The sequence below is a fragment of the Zalophus californianus genome, chromosome 10 (assembly GCF_009762305.2).
Source record: "Zalophus californianus isolate mZalCal1 chromosome 10, mZalCal1.pri.v2, whole genome shotgun sequence".
Classification (NCBI taxonomy): domain Eukaryota; kingdom Metazoa; phylum Chordata; class Mammalia; order Carnivora; family Otariidae; genus Zalophus; species Zalophus californianus.
In genome coordinates, this window is record NC_045604.1 from 101,274,729 (window position 1) to 101,300,285 (window position 25,557).

At 41.6% G+C, this 25,557-nt stretch overlaps 1 protein-coding gene across 4 annotated transcripts in view; it reads right to left on the bottom strand.

The window, feature by feature from the left end:
- Positions 1–25,557, bottom strand: part of AUTS2 (activator of transcription and developmental regulator AUTS2) — a 1,115,275-nt gene that overhangs the window by 827,165 nt on the left and 262,553 nt on the right. For all 4 annotated transcript variants that reach the window (XM_027609950.2, XM_027609948.2, XM_027609949.2 and 1 more), the window contains exon 2: positions 21,688–21,900. In XM_027609950.2, coding sequence (XP_027465751.1) covers positions 21,688–21,900 — 213 coding nt within the window. The remainder of the gene's footprint in view (positions 1–21,687; positions 21,901–25,557) is intronic.

The following is a 25,557-nucleotide window of genomic DNA, read 5'->3' on the forward strand; positions in this document are numbered from 1 at the left end:
TAATCTCAACCAACATCCCAGCAGGATTCTTTGTAGAAACTGATAAACTGACTCTAAAATTCATATGCAAATAGAAAGGACTTAGAAAAACCAAAACAACTCTGAAAATGAAGAACAAAGTCAGAGGACTAAACCTACCTGATTTTACAACTTACTATAAAGCTATAATCCTGGCTAAAAGACAGTAAATCAATGCAATACAACAGACAATAAAGAAATAAATCCACACTTTTTAAGTGGCTTCACACCCAACGTGGGGCTTGAACTCACAACCCTGAGATCAAGAGTCCCATGCTCTACTGATTGGGCCAGCCAGGTGCCCCCTGATTTTTTTATAAAAGTGTAAAGGCGGGGCACCTGGGTGGCTCAGTCCATTAAGCTTCTGCCTTTGGCTCAGGTCACGATCCCATGGTCCTGGGATCCAGCCCCACAATAAGGCTCCCTGGGCTCAGTGGGGAGCCTGCTTTTCCCTCTCCCTCTGCCAGTCCCCTTGCCTGTGTTCTCTAGCAGGTTAGCAGGTGCACACTCTGTCAAATAAATAAATAATCTTAAAAAAGGGGGGGGGTGTAAAGGCCATGCAGTGGGGAACAGACAGCTTCTTCAAAACTGATTTTGGAAAAACTAGATGTCCATATACAAAAAAAATTAATTGTGATCTATACCTCCACCATACTTATAAGTTAACTCAAAATGGACCATTTACCATCTAGTTTATGTTACCAATGCCTTTTTATGTTTTTTATTATTTTGTTTTAATTCCAGTATAGTTAACACACAGTGTAATATTAGTTTCAGGTGTATAATATAGTGATTCAAGCATTCCATACAACACCCATTGTTCATCACGACAAGCGCACACCCTAAACCCTACCACCTATTTAACCCATCCACCACCTCACTCACCTCCCCTCTGGTAACCATCAGTCTGTTCTCTATAGTTAAGAGTCTATTTCTTGCTTTCTCTCTCTTATTTCACTTTGCTCATTTGTTTTGTTTCTTAAATTCCACATATGACTGAAATCATATGGTATTTGTCTTTCTCTGACTTACTTTGCTTAGCATTATATTCTCTAGCTCCATCCATATGGTTGCAAATGGCAAGATTTCATTCTTTTTTACGGTTGAATAATATTCCATTGATGTGTGTGTGTGTGTGTGTGTGTGTGTGTGTGTACACACATACATCACATCTTCTTTATCCATCAATCTATCAATGGACACTTCAGTCGCTTCCATAATTTGGCTATTGTAAATAATTAACTATACCTCTTAAAAAAAAAAAAAAAAGGACAGGCAGGAAGAGATTAGTGGCTTGGCTAACTACTCATAGGGCTGATTCAGACAAACACTTAGTAAAGGCCCAATGTGTACCAACTTGTAGTAACTGATGGTTGAACAACGGGTTAAGCACTTTCAAATATGTTAATTTATTCCTAAGAAAATAAAAATTCACTTCTTTCACTTATTTTTTGCTTGCGGTATAAATCCTCAGGGAAATAACATTAATACTGGTTTCCCTTTACTACAAAAAAAAAAAAATCAACACCTGAGGGAAGGAAATACACAAATATATTTAAAACGCTGTACAAAATCAACTGACAGATAATATACTGGCAGTACCCTTGTCCACAATGCTGGGGATACCCAGGTGGTATTCTAATATAACATATCCAGGCTATAAGTCAATGGTCTTCATTAAGAAGTGGGGAAATTTGTAAGGAGAAAAGATTTTTTTTCTGGCATACAACATTACAATCTTAATTAAATCAGGAGTGTCTGGCTGGCCACAGCCAAAATCACCCTGAGAAGTGAAACAGTTACGGGTTACACAAGAGCATGAAATGTGGTTTTTCCTCCCACATGAATGGTTACTGTACATGTCAATGCCGCATACCAGGACCTATGTGGTAAAAGTGCTAAGAAAAAGTAAAAGGTTAAACAGTAAGTCATTTCTCAGGTTTTAGAAGAGGCTGAGTTAATAGTTAAATTAATCTTGTGCTACTTGTTACCAGATAACAAAAACATCTTTCTTAAGAACAGCCAACTAAAAGATCACCTCATGCTAGGTGAATAATAATGCAAAATGATTTGAACTGCCCTAATCAATCTCTCTAGGGGTAGAAAAAGGACCAAGCTAGTTGGTATTGCAGCTGACCCTTGAACAATATGGGGGTGAGGGGCACTGCCACCCCATATAGTCAAAAACCCACCTGGAAATTTTGACTCCCCCAAACTTTAACTAACTGCCTACCAGAAGCCTTACCAATTATATAAACAGTTGATTAATGCATGTTTTGCATATCATATGTATCATATACTACATTCTTAAAGTATGACAGAGAAAAAATTAGAATCATAAGGAAGAAAAAATGCATTTATAGTACTGTATTGTATTCATCAAAAATTCTTGTGTGTAAGTGGACCCACTGAGTTCAAACCTGTGTTGTTCAAGGGTCAACTGTAGTTTATATTTAACCATAAGGCTAACTTAGCCAGAGATCCAAGCCTTTCACAAACTAAGTACATAAGGTCCAAAAGCCAAAGATGATGCAGTTTGATGTGTATGAATTCTACAAATGCTGGGTAGCCTGCAGAATGCCACTCAGACATTGGTCAGTCAACATTTACTAATCTCTCAAGATCATCAGTAAGATCCAGAATGGTTTTCTTACATATTCTGATTTTTTCCTTCTATTTCCCACCACAATGCTTTTCTGTTTCATTTTACTTTTCCACTTGCCCTAGTTTTAACAGCTAAATTAAAAAAAAAAAAAAAAAAAAAGCCCAACTCTAATATTGAAACCAGAAGACATACATTTCTTTAGACAACCACAATGCATACTGCTTTGGAAATTCTGTCTTTAATCTCAGGAAGAAATTTTCAGAATTCACACATTTATCTTAATAAGTCAGTCCACAAAAGACAAAGTCAAGAAAAACATTTATGCATTTATTTTGATTAGGAAAAATTCTCACATATTAACAGTAAGAAAACAAACCACACACAACCCTCCATCTCTGATGACAAAGCCAGAGGGAGACCTTAATGGTGGCAGCTCATAAATCCTAGCACCAGATCACAAATACAGCTGCAAGAAAACTCTCCAAAGGAAAATATATGGCATTAGAAAAACCACAAGGGAGATTAGTGAGAAACTAAGAGCATATCTATCATTCAACAACTTTTCAAAGAATATTTTTCATAGTTTATTTACCTTAAATTGTTCCAAAGTAATTAGGTAACCCAAGGATGAAGCCATGGAAAGTAGAGACCCATCTCTTATATTCCTCTTATGTCTCTATAATCCCAACAGGGTTTGGGACATATGGAATGTACATAAAACATTTACCGAAGGAAGAGAGTTCATCTAGAAGAGGCCAGGAAACCCAGTATAGTGACCACTTCACCCCAATGACGATTGAGCAGTCCCAAGTGAGATGACACTACTTCTCATAAATTTCATTTACTCTATATAAATGGCATACACGGAAGGTTTTTCCAAAACCAGAAGAATCAACACATTTGCCCCAAAATTTACTTTCTGCAAAATTAGAAAACTAAAAACTAACATGTCCAAGATCATGAGTTAGTAGTTGGGGAAAGAAAAATTAGAAATAATTTCATTAGGGGAGCCTGGGTGACACAGTTGGTTAAGCAGCCAATTCGTGGTTTTGGCTCAGGTGGTGATCTCAGGATCATGGGATCGAGCCCCACGGTGGGCTCCATGCTCAGCACAGTCTGCTTCAGATTCTCTCTCCCTCTCCCTCTGCCCATCCCGCTTGGGCTCGCTCTCTCTAAAATAAATAAAATCTTAAAAAAAAAAAAAAAAAAGATTTTCATTACACTCCTTTACCACAAATTATTTGTAAGAAACAGATTTCCATTATTTCAATTTGAAAGATCTAAAATTACAATTCTCAGGGAGCTGCCAACAGGTATGGTCCCCAAACAAAGAGGTGTGACCATTTCATACTAATTTGTTCTTGGCGAAAGGCTTTTATCATCTGCTAAAAACCATAAGCACGAGCCCAGTCCACTTAAGGTCTTTCAATGTAATGTACCCACTGGGATCTACAGTAGACTCATAACCATATGCACATCATAATTTTACCAAAGTGAGTCAATACTACAAAGCAGAAATCTAAGGTCTTGCTCTTTGTACTCATTATATATTTAAGTGCAGATCCACCTAAACTAGTCCCACCACCAAAGTCCGGTAATTCATGATTTTTGAAATCTACATTTTAACACTTTGAAGAAAAAGGGAATTTTAAGCATTCCAGCACTCGTGACTTTCTTCACACGTATCACAGCTTCCCAGAATTAGAAGCATCCCCCATTGGCATTCCGGTTCAACCACAGAAACTGAGGTCAAAGGTGGCCAAAAATTCAGTGAAGGACAGACAAGGTGCCAGTACCAAGTCAGAATCTGTAGCCCAAAGCTCCTGACTCTCAGGCTATTTCCCCAATAAAGGATTTATAGGGCCTAAACAATACAAGAGCAAACCCTACTGACATCCAACTCTTCACTGAATATATTCACAATGAAACTGCCCCTTTTCTTCTCCTTCCCTGAAGTGCTTAAAATACCTTTGTAAGGGGCGCCTGGGTGGCTCAGTTGGTTAAGCAACTGCCTTTGGCTCAGGTCATGATCCTGAAGTCCTGGGATCGAGTCCACATCGGGCTCCCTGCTCAGCGGGGAGTCTGCTTCTCCCTCTGACCCTCTTCCCTCTCGTGCTCTCTCTCTCTCATTCTCTCCCTCTCAAATAAATAAATAAAATCTTAAAAAAAAAAATACCTCTGTAAGGGAGCACAACACCGCTGTGGCCCTAAAACAATGTGAAGACAGCTTCCTTCTCTTTTTTTTTTTTTTTTTAATTTATTTGACAGAGAGAGACACAGCGAGAGAGGGAACACAAGCAGGGGGAGTGGGAGAGGGAGAAGCAGGCTTCCCGCTGAGCAGGGAGCCCGATGCGGGGCTTGATCCCAGGACCCTGGGATCATGACCTGAGCTGAAGGCAGATGCTTAACCGACTGAGCCACCCAGGCGCCCCCAGCTTCCTTCTCTTTGAGCTGCCAACACATGACACCCAGAAGGAATCCTTTTACCTTTACTGTCCTCAATGAAGATCCCTGTAATGGTTGAACGAGGAACCTACAGAGCAATTCTTACATCAATAACCGCCATTTGCCCTCAGTTCACTGTATATCAGTGCAACATTCCAATCTAAACCGACAAAGAAAATGTGGAGAAGAGGCCTGATACTGTAAAAGTGTTCAGTATACTTTCTGGTTGTGTCTCCATCTGTATCACCGCCCTGGTCTCTGACCTAACTGTCAAGGAAGGAAGATGCGCAAGGTTATCATGTATGAGAACAATCAAGGACCACACCTCGGGAGTATAAGAGCAAAGTATTCCCTGTCTCAGCCTTTTTATCCACAGCTGTATTTCTACCTCCAGGAGCAGCCTTTCAGAAGGAATGTGGATGGAGGCAGGAAAATAGAGCTTATTTTATTTTAAAATTTTATTTATTTATCTGACAGAGAGAGGGAACACAAGCAGGGCGAGTGGGAGAGTGAGAAGCAGGCTCCCCACCGAGCAGGAAGCCCGATGCGGGGCTCAATCCCAGGACCCTGAGATCATGACCTGAGCCACCCAGGCACCCCTAGAGCTTATTTTAAAACTGACTGCTTCATTATGCTAAAGCAGTTCACCTGTGCCATAAAAGTATCTTAAGAACTATTTTAACCTGGAATATCCCAACTTTGGTAAGAAATAAAGAGAGAAAATAGCTTGCTTTAAAAAAAAAAAAAATAAAACATGTTTCCACCAAAGTTTTACAAAAGGAATGTGGAAGCTGGGGCAAGTAGAAGAGCCCAAAATTAAAATCCTAGGATCCTGAAATCAGTTCTAAGTGTTGTTTTCTACATTATCATTATCCCTGTTTTGTGCCTTGACTCACCAAGACGAAATATGGAATAATTGTGCCTAGGAGCTATAATCCTGTTTACTTCAAATAAAACTTTTAGCACATTTGTGGTCACTTTTCCAGGCATCTTATTTAAAAATAAGCCAATATAAATCACATTTTTAAATCTTCACTAATTATACAACTGTTTGGTAATAAAAATGCCTTTGTATCAGTAAAGGTTTCATTTTAATATTACACTCATCAGAATGAAAAGTTCAGATAATGTCTACTGTTCCTAGGTTTGAAGCCCTAAATTCACTCACAGGTCACCTCTTCTAGAGATGAGAAGCCCCAAGAACTTCATACAGGCAGTCCTTGACTTACAAGCCTGAAAAACACCTCCATTAACAAAAGCCTCCTGTCTTCTCCAACTGCCACCCCAATGTAAGTGCCCAGCAACCACCATCATGAAAAAAATCTTGTCTTTTTATCACTTTTGGACTATCACCCCCACAATTGCTCTCAGGATCCTTTAAAATGTTTCTTTTGGTTTTCCTGTACCACGTTAAATTTTACCTAACTGAAAAGTTTTCTCAGTTAAGTGTCCTTTTCAGAGATGCCTGGGCGGCTCAGTCGGTTAAGCGTCTGCTTTAGGCTCAGGTCATGATCCCAGGGTCCTGGGATGGAGTCCAGCATCAGGCTCCTTGCTCAGCGGGGAGCCTGCCTCTCCCTCTGCCCACCGCTCCCCCTGCTTGTGCGCTCTCTCTCTGTCTCTCACTCTCTGACAAAGAAAATCTTTTTTTTTTAAGTGTCCTTTTCAAAATATAGATTATTCTAACAGGTGGAATCAGCCATTTCTGACTTCTTATGACCGTGCTTCTCACATGTTAAAGATGATTAGTGAGTTAAGATGACTCACTAAGGCAAAAGAAAATCAGATTTGCAGGGTTGGATGGAGGAAGACATCTTAAAAAATAGATAAGGCTGATGTGACAGGGGTGTGCACCAGGGTCTGGGGGCACCAAGAGGAAGACAGGGGAGTTCCCAAAGGCATAAAAATGTGTGTACTTCTCTACCATATAAAGAAGATGAAGCTTAGCTTGTAAGGAGAGTCAATGAAAACTCTTCAAACAAGTAACATGATTCCATTTGCATGTTGTCTAAATTGTATCAGAAGGAATTTGGAGGATGGGTCGAAGCATGGTGAGATTAGAGGCCAAGTAGGAAGCCACTGTGGTAATATAACCAAGAGACAATGGGCTTGACCAATGCAGTAGCAGAAATGGTGCAAGGTGGTTAATGGAGAGAAATAAGGAAGAAATCCATGGGACATAAATCTACAGGATGTGCCAAGATGAGGAGTGAGGGGAAGAGAAGTAGGATTTCCAGGTTTCTGGCATGAGCAGATTTATGGCTTGGATGTTCAGCGGATGGTGCACACATTAACTAAGTAAGGACACTAAAGAGGAAGAGCAAATTTAGGGTAACTACTGTAGAGTTCAATGTTGAGTTTGAAATGCTTATGGATGATCTAGGTAGAAAAAAAAAATGTGATAAGTACCTGGGTTTATGATTCCAGAAGCTGAGAAGAAATGTATGGGTTGGACAGTTAAATGCAAGGGGTCTGCAGCTAAAAGGACTGAATCAACCAGAATGTAACTTCCTCCCCAGCAGGACTTGTGTCATTTTGTTTCCTACATGCACCTAAAATGATGTCTACCCATAGGAGCATATGGTCAAGAAATATTTAATGATTGGATACCAAGGGGAAGTGAGGAGCATGAGAGAAGAGTAAACCTTACAAAACAGTTTTTAGAGAAATTCACTGGGAAACCACCATTTCTAACAGTTGCTAAGAAAGTTAGGATTTCCAAACCCCAAAAAGCAATTTACAGATTATCTTTTGTAAGGAAAAACAACTTGCTAGCAAATTGGGAACTGATCTACAATCTATGCCTGGGATCATTAACTATACGAGCCCCATCAGTGTTCTCACTCTAAATATAAGATCTAAGTTTCTATTCAAATATTACTTTTGAGTATTTTAGAATATTTGAAATTCTACTTGCATTGAAAATGACCATCTACTTGCAAGTAAGCAGAAATGACAGAAAGTGAGAGATTTTTGTTTCTGCTTTGTGCAGATTAGTATAAACAGCTCCACCTCTGGGAAGAAATAGGATTTTCCTATAACAAGAGTTCCCAGAGCAAGAAGTTACAACTGGGTTTGTAACCACAGCACAGCTATTTCTAAAAAAAAACATACCTGGTTTTGAGGTCCATGTCCAAAAAAATGGCAGTGTTTGGAAACAACGGACATCCACTAGAATTTTAATAACGTAACTAGGCCAGATAATTCCCAATAAATTGCAGCTGAGGTGAAAATGTGGGACCCTCCAAGCCTTTATCTGTAAAACTAAGAACCCAAGAGAACTGAGAAGTAACACACCACTGTATCCAACAGTTACTGATGCCGTCAGTAGGATATTGCATTATTCTCAAAGGTTTCTTAGAAAAGCAGAGGAGGTTAAGAAAAATGGCATGGTGGGAAAGAAACAATTTTAAAGCAACTTAGCACACATATCTGAAGGTATTCATTCTCTAAGAGATGCTCAACCTTGTCTCCCTTTGAACTGCACTTAACCCAGCAGTCTCAGCCTCCCTTATGCTAAGAGTTCTGCACAAGGCCAGGACAGCTCTACCAAGGTGTACCCACATCAGGGGCCAAGTTATCGGGGTATATACATCCTTTGTTATGTCAGAGTCTCTTACATAACATTTGCACACAAAGGATGCTCAGTAAATGTTTGCTGACTGGGCAAATATGTGGAGAATGAATTAATTAGGCCACTTAAAAATGGAATAAAATTAAAATGTTTTATAAAGTCAAAATATTTTTTTTAAGATTTTATTTATTTATTTGAGAGAGAGAGAATGAGAGATAGAGAGCACGAGAGGGAAGAGGGTCAGAGGGAGAAGCAGACTCCCTGCCGAGCAGGGAGCCCGATGCGGGACTCGATCCCGGGACTCCAGGATCATGACCTGAGCCGAAGGCAGCCGCTTAACCAACTGAGCCACCCAGGGGCCCCAAAGTCAAAATATTTTTTTAAAGATTTTATTTATTTATTTGACAGAGACAGAGATATCCAGAGCAGGAACACAAGCAGGGAGAGTGGGAGAGGGAGAAGCAGGCTTCCTGCTGAGCAGGGAGCCTGATGCGGGGCTCCATCCCAGGACCCTGGGATCATGACCTGAGCCGAAGGCAGACCCTTAACTACTGAGCCACCCAGGCGCCCCTAAAGTCAAAATATTTTAGACAGAGGGCATGTGCGACAGTAATTTACAGGGCAAAGAATGCTATTCATGCTCTGACACTAAAAATAAGTTTGTGCTTTATGGTGAAAAAGTGGAGTGAGCCCCACACAAATATTTGCATGTACAAGAGTGCTCAGTCAATTCCATCTCATACCCACCTAGCTTCCTCCCTGTCTCTGCTGCTTGGCAGGTAGCTTTCAGATTATCACCGGAAGGTGGAAGGCTGCAGTTTCCCTGGGCCAGTTTTCCCTGGCCGCACAAGCCATGGTGCAGCTATTCCGACAGGCTAGGACCCTGGGAAGACACACCGCGGACAGCTTCCATGGGAAAACAGCAGACGCATTCCACAGGAGGACAGAGATCTCTTGCGGTAAGTTTTTGCCTCCCGTGAACATGTTGATCAGTATCTCATTTTACATTCATATCCCCAAAGAGGGAAAACAGAGGTCATATTGTATTGGCTTTTTGTTTTTCTGTAAGCAACTAACATTGGAATGCAACAAGAGTATGTGATTAGTAACATCAACAATCAAAAAAATAATAATTATGCCAAATTTCATTCAACTTCAATTATTAAGCACCTTCTATGTACCAGGCAACGTGGGACAAACATGACAAACATGAGGGCGGATAAAACAGATACAATACTTTCCTTCAGGAGACCCTGGATTCTAGCAGAAGGCTCACACATGAAGGAAGGATACAGAAAAAAAAAAAAAAAATGTGTAACTGTGCTGTTAGAAATAAAAAGGGTGGGTATATAGGAGAGAGGATTAAAGGCAGAACCTGGCGTGAACAATATGGTCAGGAACAGCCCCTCTGAGCAGATGACATTTCAGCTCAGGCCCAAAGGACGAGAAAGAGCCCATGATGCAAAGAGCAGAGGGAAGACCACTTCAGGTGGAGGGAGCTGCATGTGTGAGGTAACCGAGGTGGGAAAGAACCTGACGTGTTGGAGGAGATGAAGGAGGGTCAGAGGGCAGGAGCCAGTGAGTGACAGAGGGTAACAGGAGGTGGACTACAGAAACGGAGGTGCATAACCAAGTGCTCTAGCTCATAGGAGTCTGAATTTTAATTTGAACACACCAAGAAGCCGTTAAGAGGACTTACATCTGGGAATACTACGATCAAATGCATATTTTTAAAGGATCACACTGGCTATGGTATGGAGAACACACTGGAGGGGTTCAAGAATGAAAATGGAGAAACATGAGAAACACATCTCAGTTCTTCAACGCAGCAACAGCGGAGGGCTTCAAGGGTTCTACTTCCCTACGTGTGACACAAGCCTGGGCCCCCCACAGTGTCAGAGAGCAACGTCCTCAGGCAGTTTAGCTTTACGTGAGGAGAAGGACTGTACACGGCCAACTCTAAAACAGGGTAGAAAATGAGAAAGGTCAAAAGTGACTTATAAATAGAGTGACCATATAACCCAGTTTTCCAGGAAGTCCTGAATCATGCTTATTGTTCCAAGGTAATTATTAATAGTGCTCTTTCACTCTCAGGAACGTCCTACATCAGGTGATAAATTCCGGGGTCACCCCAGATATAAACAAAGGATCGTGGGAGTTTTAAGGAAAATGCATTTAATTCTGAAGGAAAAGATCATAAAAGCTTCAAGAAAGAAGTAGATCTGAAGTAGTTGCTGAGAGACAAATATGACTGCTGAAGGCAGCCACTCCAAACCAGGGGAACAACATTAAGCACAGTGTGGAGAAAGCACAGGGCTCGGGCAGCTAACAGCAACCACAGCTCCAGCGAGGTGTTCGTGGAGAGCAGGGAGCAGGAGAGGTGCGGCTGGAAAGCTGTGCTGGACCTAACATTTCCTCCTGCGCTAATGGGCTTATGTTTCATTTAGTTGCCTCTGGATGGCCCCTGAAATTCCTTTAGTAAGAGAGTGCAATGCCAATGAGTGAAACACCACTGAGCTACTCTAAGAACCCAGACAGGATAAATATAAATGTTGAGGGAGAAGGGCCACCATAGTCAAGGGACCAGGGAAGCAGGTGGAAAGGGCACTCTAACTTTGAAAGCAAACCTAAGGGGTTTCCCGTTCAACTCTGGCAGGGTCAGGAAGCAAGCTGGAGACACCGTCTGGAAGAAGAGAGTGAGAGGAAAACCAAAGACATGAGAGTCGAGCCTGAAGGCGGGTTCAAAGGCAGGAAGGGAAGGAGACAGAGGGGCTGTCCGGTTGGAAGAGGAGATGGAGAAGAGCAGGGTCAGAAATCGCTGGGCAAAGGATGTTTCAAGTCCACATCCTTCCCTTCCAATATTCTGATCTGTCGGTGCATCTCCTCCCCCAACCTGCAGAACCAAGGGACTCCCGGCATGGTTGTTCGCACGCACGACACAACCACACCCCTCCATGCCTCTGCCTGTCCTCCCCCCTTGCCCTGTTCATCTGACAAATACAGATTTAGAGCTGTCATGTGAGGAGAGAAGAGGCAGGTGATGATAAACTATGCAAGTGGGCTTATATATTTTTTAATTATACCACTTTTTAACTAGAAAATAAATTTATTTGAAGAAGTTTGACACCGATAGTCTCTATGCTGTACAAGACATCTCTAGGAAGAACTCCACTTGTAGAACTGAAACTTTTTATCAGGTCTGCTTAACTTTCAAAAAGTACCATCCGACCTTCCCTAAATGGGTGCCTGGCCCATCACTCAGCTTTCTATTTCACCTGAGAGGCGGGGGTTTTTCGCATCATCTTCATCACCTCTTAGTTAGGGAAACTGCATGACAGTATATATTTTTTTTTAAATCAGAAGTCGTTATTGACAGTCTTATTCATACAGCATGATCACTTCACTGGTGACTGTGCAGATCACTTTGCATCCCCTCCAGGGAACAGCATTTCTAGTCTCACAGCGATGCATTCAAAACGAAGGCTACCTACTGTTGACACACCTCAGGCAACTGTTACATCTTAAGTGTAGGTTTTGCTACTTCAACAAAAATTCTTCTTTTTGAAGAATTTGAGGGCTTTCATTCTGTTTGATTTTAGGAAGGAAAATATTTCCCTTTGAATTTGTGGAACCCAAACCAGTAATTCAAGCATGACATTTTATTAAAGTGAAGCTTTCTTGGTAATGAAGAAAACAGTTAATGGTCTTTAGCCCCCACCAATAATACATAGCCAGTATTTTCAGATTTCATTCACGCCTGCCCCCCAATACTGCCACCATATACCGACCAATTTTTGTAATATGGAGGATTCGTAAAACTTACAAAACTTAAGAGCTCAACACCATCATGGTGCTGAAGGAAGAAAGAAGTAGAAGGAAAAAAATCTCGTTACCATATGCATAAAAAAAAAAAGCTGTGTTATTTGAGGGAGCTAGAAGATTTAAGGAGAGAGGAATACAACATAATTATTCTACCAATGCTATATTCTAATAAACTCCTGCTAGAAAGCAACCATTTTGAAAACATTATTTTTTTGTAATATAATGTCTATGGCATTTAGAAAAAACATTTCTTTTTGCCAGTTTTGGAGGAAAACTCAATCAGTAAATACACAGAACGTGAATATGGTCCTAGTATTGATAAAATTATTTTCTCACAAGACGTGATTTAAACATTTTTAAGATTTGCTGCAAGTTTTACAAACAACATCGTACTGTTCCTTTTCCCTTTTAAGGAGAAAGTAAAAGTAAAAAAAGTAAAAAATAGTCCCATTCAATCCATGTAGAAGTATGACTCTTGCAGCACCTGCCTTGACATCACCTAAGGAAATTGCTGCCACATTCTGGCCCCCACCCAAGGGACCCTGGCTCCACAAATCAGAGGTGATGCCTCGGAATCTGCCTGTTAATGAAAGCCCAGGAGTTGCTCTGACCGGGGTGGTCCAAAGACCACCCTCTGAGAAATATTATTCTGTATGTTCCCGTATCTAGAAAATACCGCTAATTGCCTCTCAGTCTAATTACAGCCAATCTCAGCCACTCAGAACCATCACCAGCAATTAGGACCTGTCCAGGTTTGCATTACATGATTTCAAGAAAATGACACAAACGCTTCCTGCACAAATGCAGGTGTGGAGATCACGGAATGACCCGCCTCAACAGCGTCTGTGGAGGCCGACATGAGGGAGAAGTGGCAGCTTCTGTAGAGCCGTGATCAACGAATGCGGGAGTGTTTCAGCAGGCCTCAAGGCAGGGCTCCTGAAAGGCACCAGGCAGGCCCTGACAGGACCTGCCTGTGTTTGTGAGCCACTTTGGTTTCTGCTCCGTGTGTGTTTGTGAGGACTAGTGTGAGGATGCACACACACCCCTACGTGTGAAAAGACCCAGAGCTCCTGCAAGAACTTTGTTACATCTACTGGGCATAAAATGATCAACGCTTTCAATCAATAGGCAATGCTCTAGAATTCATTTAGAATACCAAAACAGGTTCTTTCAAATATCGTTAGGACCCAGCAGTAACTCAAGTGCATTAAAATAGTTGGGTTCCTGTGGTAAAGCAGGTCTAACAGGACTGAGGATTAAGTACAGCAAGGGCTGTGTCATCAAGGTCCCCTCAGCCCAAGCCTCAGGGACTCTCTAAAAGCAAATATCAGTCCTATTCACACAGAGCACAGAATTCAGCATGGTTTTGTCTCAGACAGTGTTCACTGAAAATGTTCAAGGGGAAGCTAAAAAGAATGGTAATATTGTATCTATCTTCATATTTAATTAAAAAGAGAGCTAATGGTACCTCCAAGAGGGAGGTCATTCCTTGTTCAGCACAAGACTGCTCTGAGCAAAGCCGTTTTCAGAATGGGCAATAAAACAATGCAACATGTCAACACGTAAGAAAGCTACCATTTCAGAAATGCTACGGATGCTTCAGCTAACAACTCTGAAGATGAGGTACAAATGACAATGCCACAGCTGGAGGCAGGCGTAAGAGGATCGAGAACATCATCCACTGCCAAAGGCCAATCAAATCCACCACCTTCCTCTTCCCTCATTGCGCCTGGAGGCCCCCCAATTGCCCTCCACAGAACAGTGGTTCTGATCTGATCAAGAGATCAGATCATTTTCTCCTGCATAGTGACTGTATGAAGAGCAGAGGGAAAAGGGTGATGTCCTACAAAAAACTAACAGAGAATACAAGATGTTAACAGACTTAAAATAAGAACCTTACACAGTCATACACATTTAACAAGAACCATACAAAGGTGAGCCATGGGCAGATGGCTTGGTTTCCAGCCCATTGAGTGCACATTTGGCTCTCCGGGCAGGAGGAGACAGTCAGCTCTGCCTATGAGCACATACTGAATCTTCAAATGCACCTTTGGCTTTTCCTCCTTGGAAAAAGAATTACAAATTGGGCATCAAGACATCCAACAGTTCTCAAGCAACATTTACCACGGAGAGTTGCCTGTGCCTGCCTTAAAGCCCACCCACAATTTCATTTTCAATTAGCAGCTCCTCGAAAGGCAGTAATGAAAGCAGTTGCTAAAGAGCATTCAGATGTCACTTAAAGACTGCAAACCCAAACTGTAAATAGCACATTGTGAGTCGCCTGTCACCACCATCAACTCCCACGGGAATCTCGCAACACGTGGCTATCACAGCCATCTGCTCAGCTCCCCACCACCACTGCTGCAAACCACACAGCCACCCACTCGCTCCCCCTCCCACTCATTACCTGTCATGTGCAGGTTTGTGTGGAGACGGGGGTGCTGTGAGCAGAGATTAGAATGCAGAACACATGGGGGCTTGTTTCACGTTTTGCAGCTAAGATCTGGCCACATGCAGGTTAACATCGTATCATCAGAAGAGGGGAAGACTTAAAATTAACACAAAATGCAGTTTTAAATAAAGAAAGGGAGTTCTGTCAAACCCCATCGACTATCGAAAATGCAGTGTGAAGGGAAAACATGCTCCCTTGGCCCTCAAACACCCGTACCGGGGGGGGGGTGCTGATGGTGGGCAAAGCTGAGAATCCTTTCACTTTGTCCTTCTTACTCCTCTCACAATATATACAATTTAAATGGCCCTTAATAAAGTTCCACACACACATACATATTCTTGGGGTTTAGTGAATGCCACTGTTTTTTGTTTTTTGTTTTTTTTTTAACAGAGCAATTTCTATAGGTCTCAGGATCGCTCAAGCGGAGTTACTGTCCATTTTTTTAATGGCAGTTCCTTTTCCAATTCGGCCTATTTTCTCTCTGTAGGTTTTGTTTTATGAGGTGGTAGTCAATGTGCTATGTCCTCTTCTAGTCAAATTTTGCTAAATGTTAATTAAAAACATCTAAGTCACTTGGGATAAGATTTATTACCGGCCATATCACCCCATACATCTGTCTCACTGAGGTCAAGTGACGCTTATTATCACTCTTACCAACATCCAGGGCTGATGGATTATATCCCAAACAACAAGCTAAGGAGTCAGGAGATACAAAACCAAAATTCTAAAACTCAAAAAATAAACTGTCACTGCCTCCAAAGTCCCAAGTTAAAAAAAAAAACAAAAAAAACTTCATGTAACTTATTATTATATTAGTCCCACATTTCCCAATACCAAACACATACCTCCAATATAATAAACACACCACTAATTCAGAACAGAGACAAGCCTGGATTCTGGGTTACTCAAAACTAATGTTAAAATCTGACATCTTATCCATATTTTGAGTTAATCAAAATTCCAACAGCGGTTATTAAGCCAATCTTTCTCCTCCCCGTTCTTTTATCATCTGGTTTTATTCCTATTTCTGTAGTTTTAAGGCAAAGGGAAAAAAATAATGTACAACTTAAATTAATCAGAAGGAAAAATAGAGGATTTTATTTACTATCTCAGTTTGTACCTTCACATGACAACACAATTTTGGAAAAAAGCATCTGAAATCCCAAGAAACACATTAAACTTGAAATTCTCAAGTAGGAAGTAAAACTGATTTAATTGTAGCTCAATTTCTTGACACTAGCTCAATGTACCTTCAGTTATTTAACCATAATAACCAATGTATTTATGAAAGAGCACCTAGCCAAGTTCATATGTCTTTTCATTACTAAAGTATAATCCCTAATTGCATTAGTGTTTCAAATGCTCTGATTTCCAGAAATCTGTAGGCTCTAGAGTCAAGCTGGATAAATACCTGTGTGACCTCAGCCTGGATTTTTATACCTGAAACTAATTAGCTGGTCTTCAGAAATATGACTTGAACTGGATCTGTTTAATCAAAGTTGTCCCTTATAAATCCTCCTTTGCAAGTTAATTTCTACTAGCAACAATGTCACAGAGAAGTCCTCAGACAACCTGAGTCAGTCACATTGAAATAAAGGATCAGGTTCTGGTAGTAAATGCTCTCACTGGGAAAGAGCCTGAGCAGATAGACTGCTCCAGCATGAGGAATGCAAGCACAGCTGGGTGACTTGGTCACCTGGGCCCTTTTGTTCCACCAATACAACCACTTGTTCCAAATAAGGCCAACACACAATGGCAATACACAAGGCAGATGCAAGCCCCACAGCTCTAACAATAGCTCTAACTTTAAAGACTTGGCACTGGGACCAATCCCTCTTCTTCCTAGACACCAGTATACATTTTTGGTGTCTACAATGTCAGCAGCTACAAATCCTCCACCAAGTCTGATTCCACCGTAGTAGATTTTCAGGGAGAGGAGCAAATTTCCATTCCTTACAAGCAATACCCACCCAGATCAGCTTGTATAAAGATTTTTAAACAACAGAAAAGCCATTCTCACCAGCAAGGTCAGAGTCTACCTGCTGGGCTCCTGAAATACTCCCAAACTCCTTTATTTCCCTCTCAAATGGGATCCTCCTGTGGCTCTAAGCAATCTCAATAGGTTGCCTCTTTCTCTGAGAAGTCCAGCCCTTAGCTGAGTGGCCTTTTGGAAACTAAACTTCAGTAGGAGGGAGGCTCTGGGATTTACTTTGATGACCGATCCTGATACCCACTTGTTGGAAGAGTTCATATGGCCTAAGAATTGCTCGGACTTCACTAAAGCCTATTTCCTCTGGTTGGATTCCTACTAGAGGGAGGAAAGACAGGCTAATGGACTATATGGAGGTTTAGAAACACCCATGCCCAGCCAAATCTCAGAGTTCTCTTAACTCCCATCAACTTTTTATCCTTGCTTCTCTAATTTTAAAACCCCTTTGCTCTCTGTGTTTTCAGCTACAAAGTAGTAAAATTTTAAATCCTCTCCCATGATCTAGAAGTGAGACATAATGTAAGAAAACCCAAAGCCCTAGGAAGGGTTAAGTTTTCCAAAAATGCTTCTGAGGAAGTCCTCGGCTGGCTCCAAGGTTTGGCAGCGTGTCATGTCATTGTGTCCTTCTGGGGCTGCAGTGAGACTTAGTCTTGCAATTAGAGAACAAGGCTCCTTACAGGGACAGCCTAGGCAGCCTCTATTTTGGTTTCCCCCTCACAAGTCTAAGTAGAGATGGTGGGGGGGGGAGGGGTAGAGGGGAAGCCCTACCACATCCTTATTAGTACAAGCTGAAACCTTTTAAACATAATGTCTGGATGCTCACATCATGAGCAAATATTTCTGTGTAAAACAAATACAAGCCTGGGGGGGTCAGAAAGACATGCATTCTTCAGTAAAAGTTAACTTGTTCCTTTCTTTGTTTTTAAACACCCCTTTGGAAATTAAGGAGAATGTCCAACCTTGCCATATAAAAAAGTGCAACCATTTTGAAAGACAGCTGCCAGCTCAGCATCTTCTAAGTCAGGATATATTTATACTTAAAAACATAATCCAACAAATGAGTTCCACTGGGGTGGTTAAGTGCCAGTTAAAAAGCGTTCTTTTCCCAGGATGAGAAAATACCAGGAGAACTGAGGTTTTATAATCAGGAAGAGAAGGAAAAGGCAGCTTGGTTTTAGAACTACACATCTCTCTTATAAAAATATATAATTGTACTCTCATGGTAAAAAGATTAGTTGCCTTCAACGGATTCTCAGAAAAAAAAAAAATCCTATTATTTCCTCTCCACGAAGGAGTAACATCTTCCCATAATTACAGGAAAGCTGTGCATTAAGGTGCCTGCTCAGGAAGTACCATTTCCTAATCAGATGCAAACCTAATCCACTGTCACTGAGTCAAAAATAAAGACTAAATTCTCACCTCCTACAGCCTTCTTTCCTCTGTAGTTCTCCCAACTATACCTCCCTCAATAAGAGGCACTAAGCAACAATCCATTAATTTAGAAATTCTCCTCAAGGACACTCTCACCTCAAGGCCCCCCCTCCCAGCTAAGATGGTCAGATTCAGCTACTTTTGTCTCATACGAGGCGAAGGTAAGGGGAACAGTAATTGCGATGTGTACAGGTATCTGGCAATACCCTCAGCACAAGCTTCTGAACATCTACGGTGGCCCTCCAACACTTGTGTGTCACCTTTTACCAATGATCACACAACAGATGGCATGCGTCCGGGCAACACACATGTGGCCATGCCTCTCCCTCACACGTCTCTCCTTTAAATGTCTTCACAGAAACTATCAATTACAGACTCCAAACCAAAATTACACTTGGGCCTACAGCAGTCTTCCTTCACAGACCTTGAAAACGCTATGTAATCTCTGGGTTGGTCATAAATTTAAAGAATCACTGAAACTCAGGAGAGAGGAGCCTGAGAAATCACCTAGACCAAACTCCTCATTTTCCAGATGGGCAGCAATGGACAGTGATTTGCTCCGGGTTTCAAAACAGTACATGTGATTCTAGGAAGACTACAAATGAAAAGTGGTAGAGCGTTATTTCAGTTATCAACTTCTGCTTCCCTTCCTACTAGAAAAATAACACTTGATTTGGGGAGTATATTTTGGCATCAACACTGAAGATAAGAAAAACACCACTTGTTTTGAAAACTCTTACATAGACCAAAAAGGTACAACTCATTCTTTCCTTCTCCATGATTCATGAGGAGTCAAAAAAAATTGCTTTTCAAATATTTTGCCTAAAATAAGGATAGTTTTGATTCCAGATACCACTTGTACCAGAAGGTTAACCATTAGGACCAAAAGCTCCTTGAATTTGAGATATACAAGTCCTCGTTTTCTTTTATGATCACCAGAGGACAAAGCAGAAAGAAGAATTTTGAAACAGAGAATGGAAAACTTCAGACCAAGTCTGGGAGTAAGAGGGTCAAGGATAAGGAACCACACTTTAGCACAGACTCGGAATTAAACTGGTTTCTTGCCTGAAAGGGTAGGAGGGAGGGAGGGCCTGGGGGAGAGATGGTGGTTGTGCTGCAACCTCTCTCCATGGGTAATAATTACCTTTCTCACTGATCGCATACAGAGAGGCATGGGTTGGGAGTCACAAATACCACAGGAACATCAGCTTTTATAGAACCTAGCCCTTCCTCCCTCGCTCCACTCTCTTTCTTGAAACAGTCTACCAAAAAAAACATCTTCGTACATGGGTGCCTGGGTGGCTCAGTTGGTTAAGCGACTGCCTTCGGCTCAGGTCATGATCCTGGAGTCCCGGGATCGAGTCCCGCATCGGGCTCCCTGCTCAGCAGGGAGTCTGTTTCTCCCTCCGACCCTCTTCCGTCTCGTCTCGTGCTATCTCTCATTCTCTCTCTCTCAAATAAAAATAAATAAAATCTTTAAAAAAAAAAATCTTCATACAAATGTGGTTGCTTTCAAACTTTTCAGCTCTTTCTGTGCTCTCTGAACTTGGTAGGTTATCCGGTTTCTTTTTAGGCCCTCACAGACCACTTCTATAACCAAAGTCTCTCCCTATTACCAAACTACTCACATTGTTCCCAGGAATACTTGGAGACACCTGCAACCAATGACCTGGAGTTCTCTTTCTCTTCATGCTCAATACTTATCTCAAACAAGGGAGGCAGAATATACAGGGGAAATAGAGCAACACAAAGAAACCAGGGTCTAAACCCTGGCTCTGTACCTCATTGCTAAGTGGTCTGAGACAAGTCACTTTAACTCTTTGACCTCCAGTTTCCCCATCTGGAAAGTCAACATCACATTACCCACTACCCAAGGAGACTGTGAGAATTACAGATTATATAAACTCCCTTGTTAATGACTGTCACATGGTATGCATTAGATAAATGTTAATAATTACTACTAGAACTCCAATCTGGCATTTCATTTCAGGACATTTATGTATCTTCAGAAAACCTGCCCTGTGTGTCAGATGTGGGGACACTTCTGAGATCCTTCTGTGTCCATGCTGACATCCACCACTCTAGATGTTTTCTTGGGAATATATTCCTCATTAACCAACAGGTTGACCTCGGACTCCATACTTACTAGAGACTAGGTCATATTGAAGTTTTGGGTCCTTCCAATTTTTCACTAAAACTTATCACCAAAAATACACTCTTGATGATTTATAAGAATATTTCCAGAGTGGCGTGGCCATTATCAAATAGAAAATCTAAGACCACAGAGTTCGGTGGCTTGCCCCTAGGGATTCTGGTTCATTAGGTCCTAAGGAGGGGCCAGAATTTGTGTTTAATAATGCTCATGATAGGATTACTAATGATCTGTGAACTTTTGGAACCACTGTTTTGTATGATCCCAGATTTCTCCCTCTGCAAAGAAACATCTGCAAACTGGAAATTACCCGTTCAGCTTCTAATTAGCAGCACCTGCTCTGTGAACCACACTCCCTTCCTCTGCTTCCTTCAAGTAATAGTCATTCCTACCCAGTGGTCCTGCCAAAAACAAACAAAACACACCCAGGACACAGGTAACTCAGCAAGCACTAAAGCCTCTGGATTTCTGCAGGAAAAAAACTGCTATAAACAGCTTTGTTTCTCATTATTAATCTATCTCATGTGGGGATTTCCACAAGCAGAAAGGCTCCCAAATGCCAAGAGCTATATTTTCTTGTGGATCACTGAAACCTAATTATTAACAGACCAGTAAGCCCTACTACCAGACTTTCATACAATCAGCAGATTGCGAAGACAGTCTTGAATTATGGACTACAGAGAACTGAAGAACCGAAAGGCAAATTCATTTCTTCACCACTGCTCTCCCACACGCCGCAATATTTGAGCTGCTCTGGAATATATAAATCCTATGCAAGGTACTGCCTGCTTGCAGACAACCATTTTTAGCACCTCAGAACCCTGAGAACCACAATGGACGCGATCACACCTGCCCGTTCCATTTTGTCCCAATTATGAAGATCTCTGCCCTACAAGCCAGTCTACCTTGACGAGCATCAAGAGTCCAGTCATTCTGCCCCACACGCCAGTAGCACCGGTGTCAAGCTTTATGGCACACAGAACATCTGATAAAAAGAAACCGACACTGAAGTTTCAAATCATAATAAAACACTGTGCTGGGCTTGGTATATTGTTAGAAGCAAGTACACAGCTCTGTGGGGCAATTCTCCAGCAGCCCACCAAGGAGGTCTTCTCCACCTGGCATGAAGAACCGCAGAGAGGCAGGCACCTGAGGAAGGGATTTCGCAGCCACAGAGAAGAACAAACCCACGCTTCCTCACCTGCCTGAGTCCTTTAGGCATTTTCTTTCTCTTCCCAAGGTGCTGGCAGAGATTGCGGTCATTTTCTCGATCCGAGCTGTAGTGGTGTGGGTGGCTGAGTCTGCTCTTCTTGGAATGAAAAGACAGGCCGTTGGTAAGTGCTTCTCGTTTCTTCTTGGTCAGAGGGGTCTGGCGTTTCTCCACACGTTCCTGAGGCTTAAGTGCTACATCTTTCTATAGAAAAGAAGAGAAGCAGAGGGAAGTGATGGTTATGTATGTGTCCAGAGTCACACCCAAAATACAGGCTAAATGGGGTTACAAGAAAGGAGAGGGGAAAGCAGGAAGGGAGATAGGAAGAGAACAACTAAAACTAAGAAAAGGGGCTCTCAATTTTTCTGAATACCTAACGCCACCACAAATATATCCTTTCTATTCTTGTTGGGCAGAAAAGTCAACAAAGCACAAAGCATCTGTCCATTAAAAGTGATTTCACTTGCTTAGTGGCTTTCAATTTGATTCTCTGCTAGGTCCAGCAGCACACAATGACATTCCCCAAGGAGGCTCAATACACTCACTTTCCAAGTTGGTACATCAATTATGTTTCAGAAAAGGAGTACTAAGTGCGTGCATGATTTAAAAAAAAAAAAAAAAAAAAGGCAAAAGCCTGAACATACCAGGGCCAGGTGGATGTGAGCCAGCAAGAAAGAAACTATCAATTCATATGATTAAAATGTTTCCTTAATGCATTATACATTTTTACCACAAGTTCCTCTGAGCATCCTTAATTCCCAGTTCTTTGCAAAATGTAACAACAATATTATCACCAAGATCTACAGCCACTTTTCATTTATTGCTTTGTGTGTGGTTGGGGGGTGGGAAGGTAGGAGAAACGTAATGGATGTCCTGGAATGGGAAGCAGCAGCTTCAGAGACTACAGGCGGGCATTTCAGGCCACAAGATCCCGTGAATTCTGTGCCTGCAGGCAGCTCAGCACCTACGGAAATACCAGAAGACCTGGGTCCAAAGCCTGACACTGACATTATTCATTAGGAAACTTGAAGTACACCACTGGTAGGATACGTGCGAATGTCCTTTGAACCCTGAGAAATGTACACATGAAGCCCTGAAATTTAAAAGATTTGGCACTCAGTCGTTCGTAAATGAGTGGATATGATCCTATTTACACTGAAAATGCTCCTTCATGGAGCCTCGCCCCCGTATAAATAAATTCTGTTTCCTGTGGTCCTAAATGAATGCACATTCAAACAAATAATACAAACTAAGACAAAATTTTCCCTTTACCCATTTTCTCCTTAAAATACCCCTCTCTCTCTCTTACTTCTCTCTCTTTACGCCCCTCTCTCCCCTCTCCCCACCCCTTATAGCCAGTTGTCCCAAGGTAGTTCTCTATCCTACTGCCTCCCGATATCCAGTACTGCCCACTTGACATACACGCTGCTCCTCGAGGTCTTTCCCCAAATCAGCCGTTGCCATTAGTTTGGGAGCTCGGACATTTACATCTGCTTTGCCTCGGCCTCAAAGCCCTACCTTCCACACCCCTCCCTTTTCTAGTTAAAGGACTCTTAGAAGGGCCTGTCCACTCAGGAAGACCTTTCTTACAATGCAAAGCACTGTTCTCAAGCCTTCACTTATACAAGTATTTTCTGTGGGCCCAGTATAATACAAACTCAGCACTGTCCTATAGGGTCTGGGAAAACAATCATGTGGAAGAAAAAAATCCCCACCTCCTGGAACTTAAAATTTAGGGACAAATATTAATCAAATCACATAAATATATCATTGCAAACTGAACTATCTGCTCTAAAGGTAAGGGAAAAGGTGCTAAAACTGGGGGAAATGGTCTAGTCCAGAATAGTAGGCTGGTGCTGAGGAGATGACTGCCACCTGACCTAGTTCTGAAAGTCTGAGCAGAGAGAACAGCTTGTGCCAAGGCTCTGAGGCAGCTGGCAGCATGACCCCTTAAAAGAATCAGGGCACAGACGAAGTTATCATTCATCTCAGTAACCCCAATGCTTCACATACAGAGTCAGGCAAAAAACAAGTGTTATGTTTACATTTACTAGATAAATAAATAAACGAGGCAACTAAAGTACCCAAGCCTATAAGCCACAACAGTGATTTGATAATACCCCAAGCTGGTACTAATACAGAGTGAAGCAAACTAGAAAAGTGGAAACCAAGGAACCTTGCAGGTACTACAGAAACAAGGATCACGGCAAACAGCAAGAAGCCTGAGAAGAGGGGAAAGGCCTTATCGCCAGAGCAAGAAGATATCAAAAATAAGTCTCATCAGGCAAATGAGTGGCTCCTGGTCTAACTTCTAGCTGCTATCACAATGCAGATGATTTATCCTCTGCCGTTGGAGAGGTGGCTCTCCTGAGGCGAGGAGGATGTGTGGTGGCAAGTATTTAGGGGACAAGCTGAGATCGAAATGAGCGCACATGGCCATTGATTCCAGTCTCAGAACCTTGTACAGAATGTCTAACACATAGTCGATGCTCAATAAATGTCCGCTGTATTTATTCCTCTGTCTAGCATCCACCACCACAGTCAGCTATGTTAGACATCTGCTCAGCTCAGACTATCCTGTGTTTAACATCACACGCAACCAAAATAGTCATGTCTCGTGAAGACGCTCAGGAATGATGGCAACAATAGCAGAAGCAGCCAGGCTGAGTTCCATCGTGGACCGCTTCTATATACTATGATTAATTGTACTACTTCTTTTAAGAGTAATGTATAAACTCCCCCACAGGGTTGTTAAAAAAAAAAACAAAAAACTTCTCTTTGTCATCCAACCCACCCACTGCCTGGCATATATACACGTGTACAGTCTCGGATTAATAAACAAATGATAATAATGTATCAACCGTGCTTTTAAAAAAATTATGCCATTCTCTTTGGAGACCAAATCTCCTCTCATACTGAAGGTGCTCCAAAGTATACTGAAAATTATGTGCAATTCCATACAAATGTAAATTAATATTTATGAGAGTATGGTATAATTTTTTCTAAATCCATTTTAGTTTCATGTAGCATATTAATCAAGGCATAATCTCACGGCACCACAGAGTAGCTACACAGAGCAAATGGACCCCATGCCGTGACATTAGCTTGTAAGAGACCTGCTGAAGCCTTAGCAGCAGCGGTACAATCATCTTAGCTCCAATTAATATTGAGATTTTCAACGCTGGAGGGTGTTGGGTGGGGAAGAGAGGGGAAGGGAGAAAGGATCAAAGTGTGTGTAGAGGTGGTGGCTTAAGAGGTAAGAAAAAAAATCAAGAGTCTTTAAAAGGTTTTTATTAAAGAAGAGGTTTATATTCTCAAAGATATCTTTATTCTTTCAAAGATACAGTTTTATTTAGAAATTGCTACATAGACACTTTGGTGTAATTCTTGAATAAACCAGGCTGGTGTTTATTCATTCCCTCTGTAAACATTCACTGGCTGCTTACTATGTAGAAAGTAATCATCTAACTTCTCATTGACTGTCTTGGAGGGAAAATGACAAGAACTGTCCACTATAAGCAAAAAGCATCAGAGACAAAAAGACTGATTATAAATTACCATATAACACTCTAAAGAGTTGTGCGTGTGATTACACACACGTGTATGTGTGCATGTTATCTATCCACCAACCAACAATTAGCAACTAATTTAAGAATTTCCTTAAACAAACATGGGTGGTCTACACAGCACTGCTGGAATATGGGAAGGGAACTGTGTGATTTATAAAATAAATTTTTACCATCAATGAATGACGATTTTCAACGGCCAGTTGATTCATTTGTCTACCATGATAAAGGCTAGTGATTCCCAGGGAAAAATTAATGTCCATGAGAATTACCTGCAGTGCTTTTTGAAAATAAG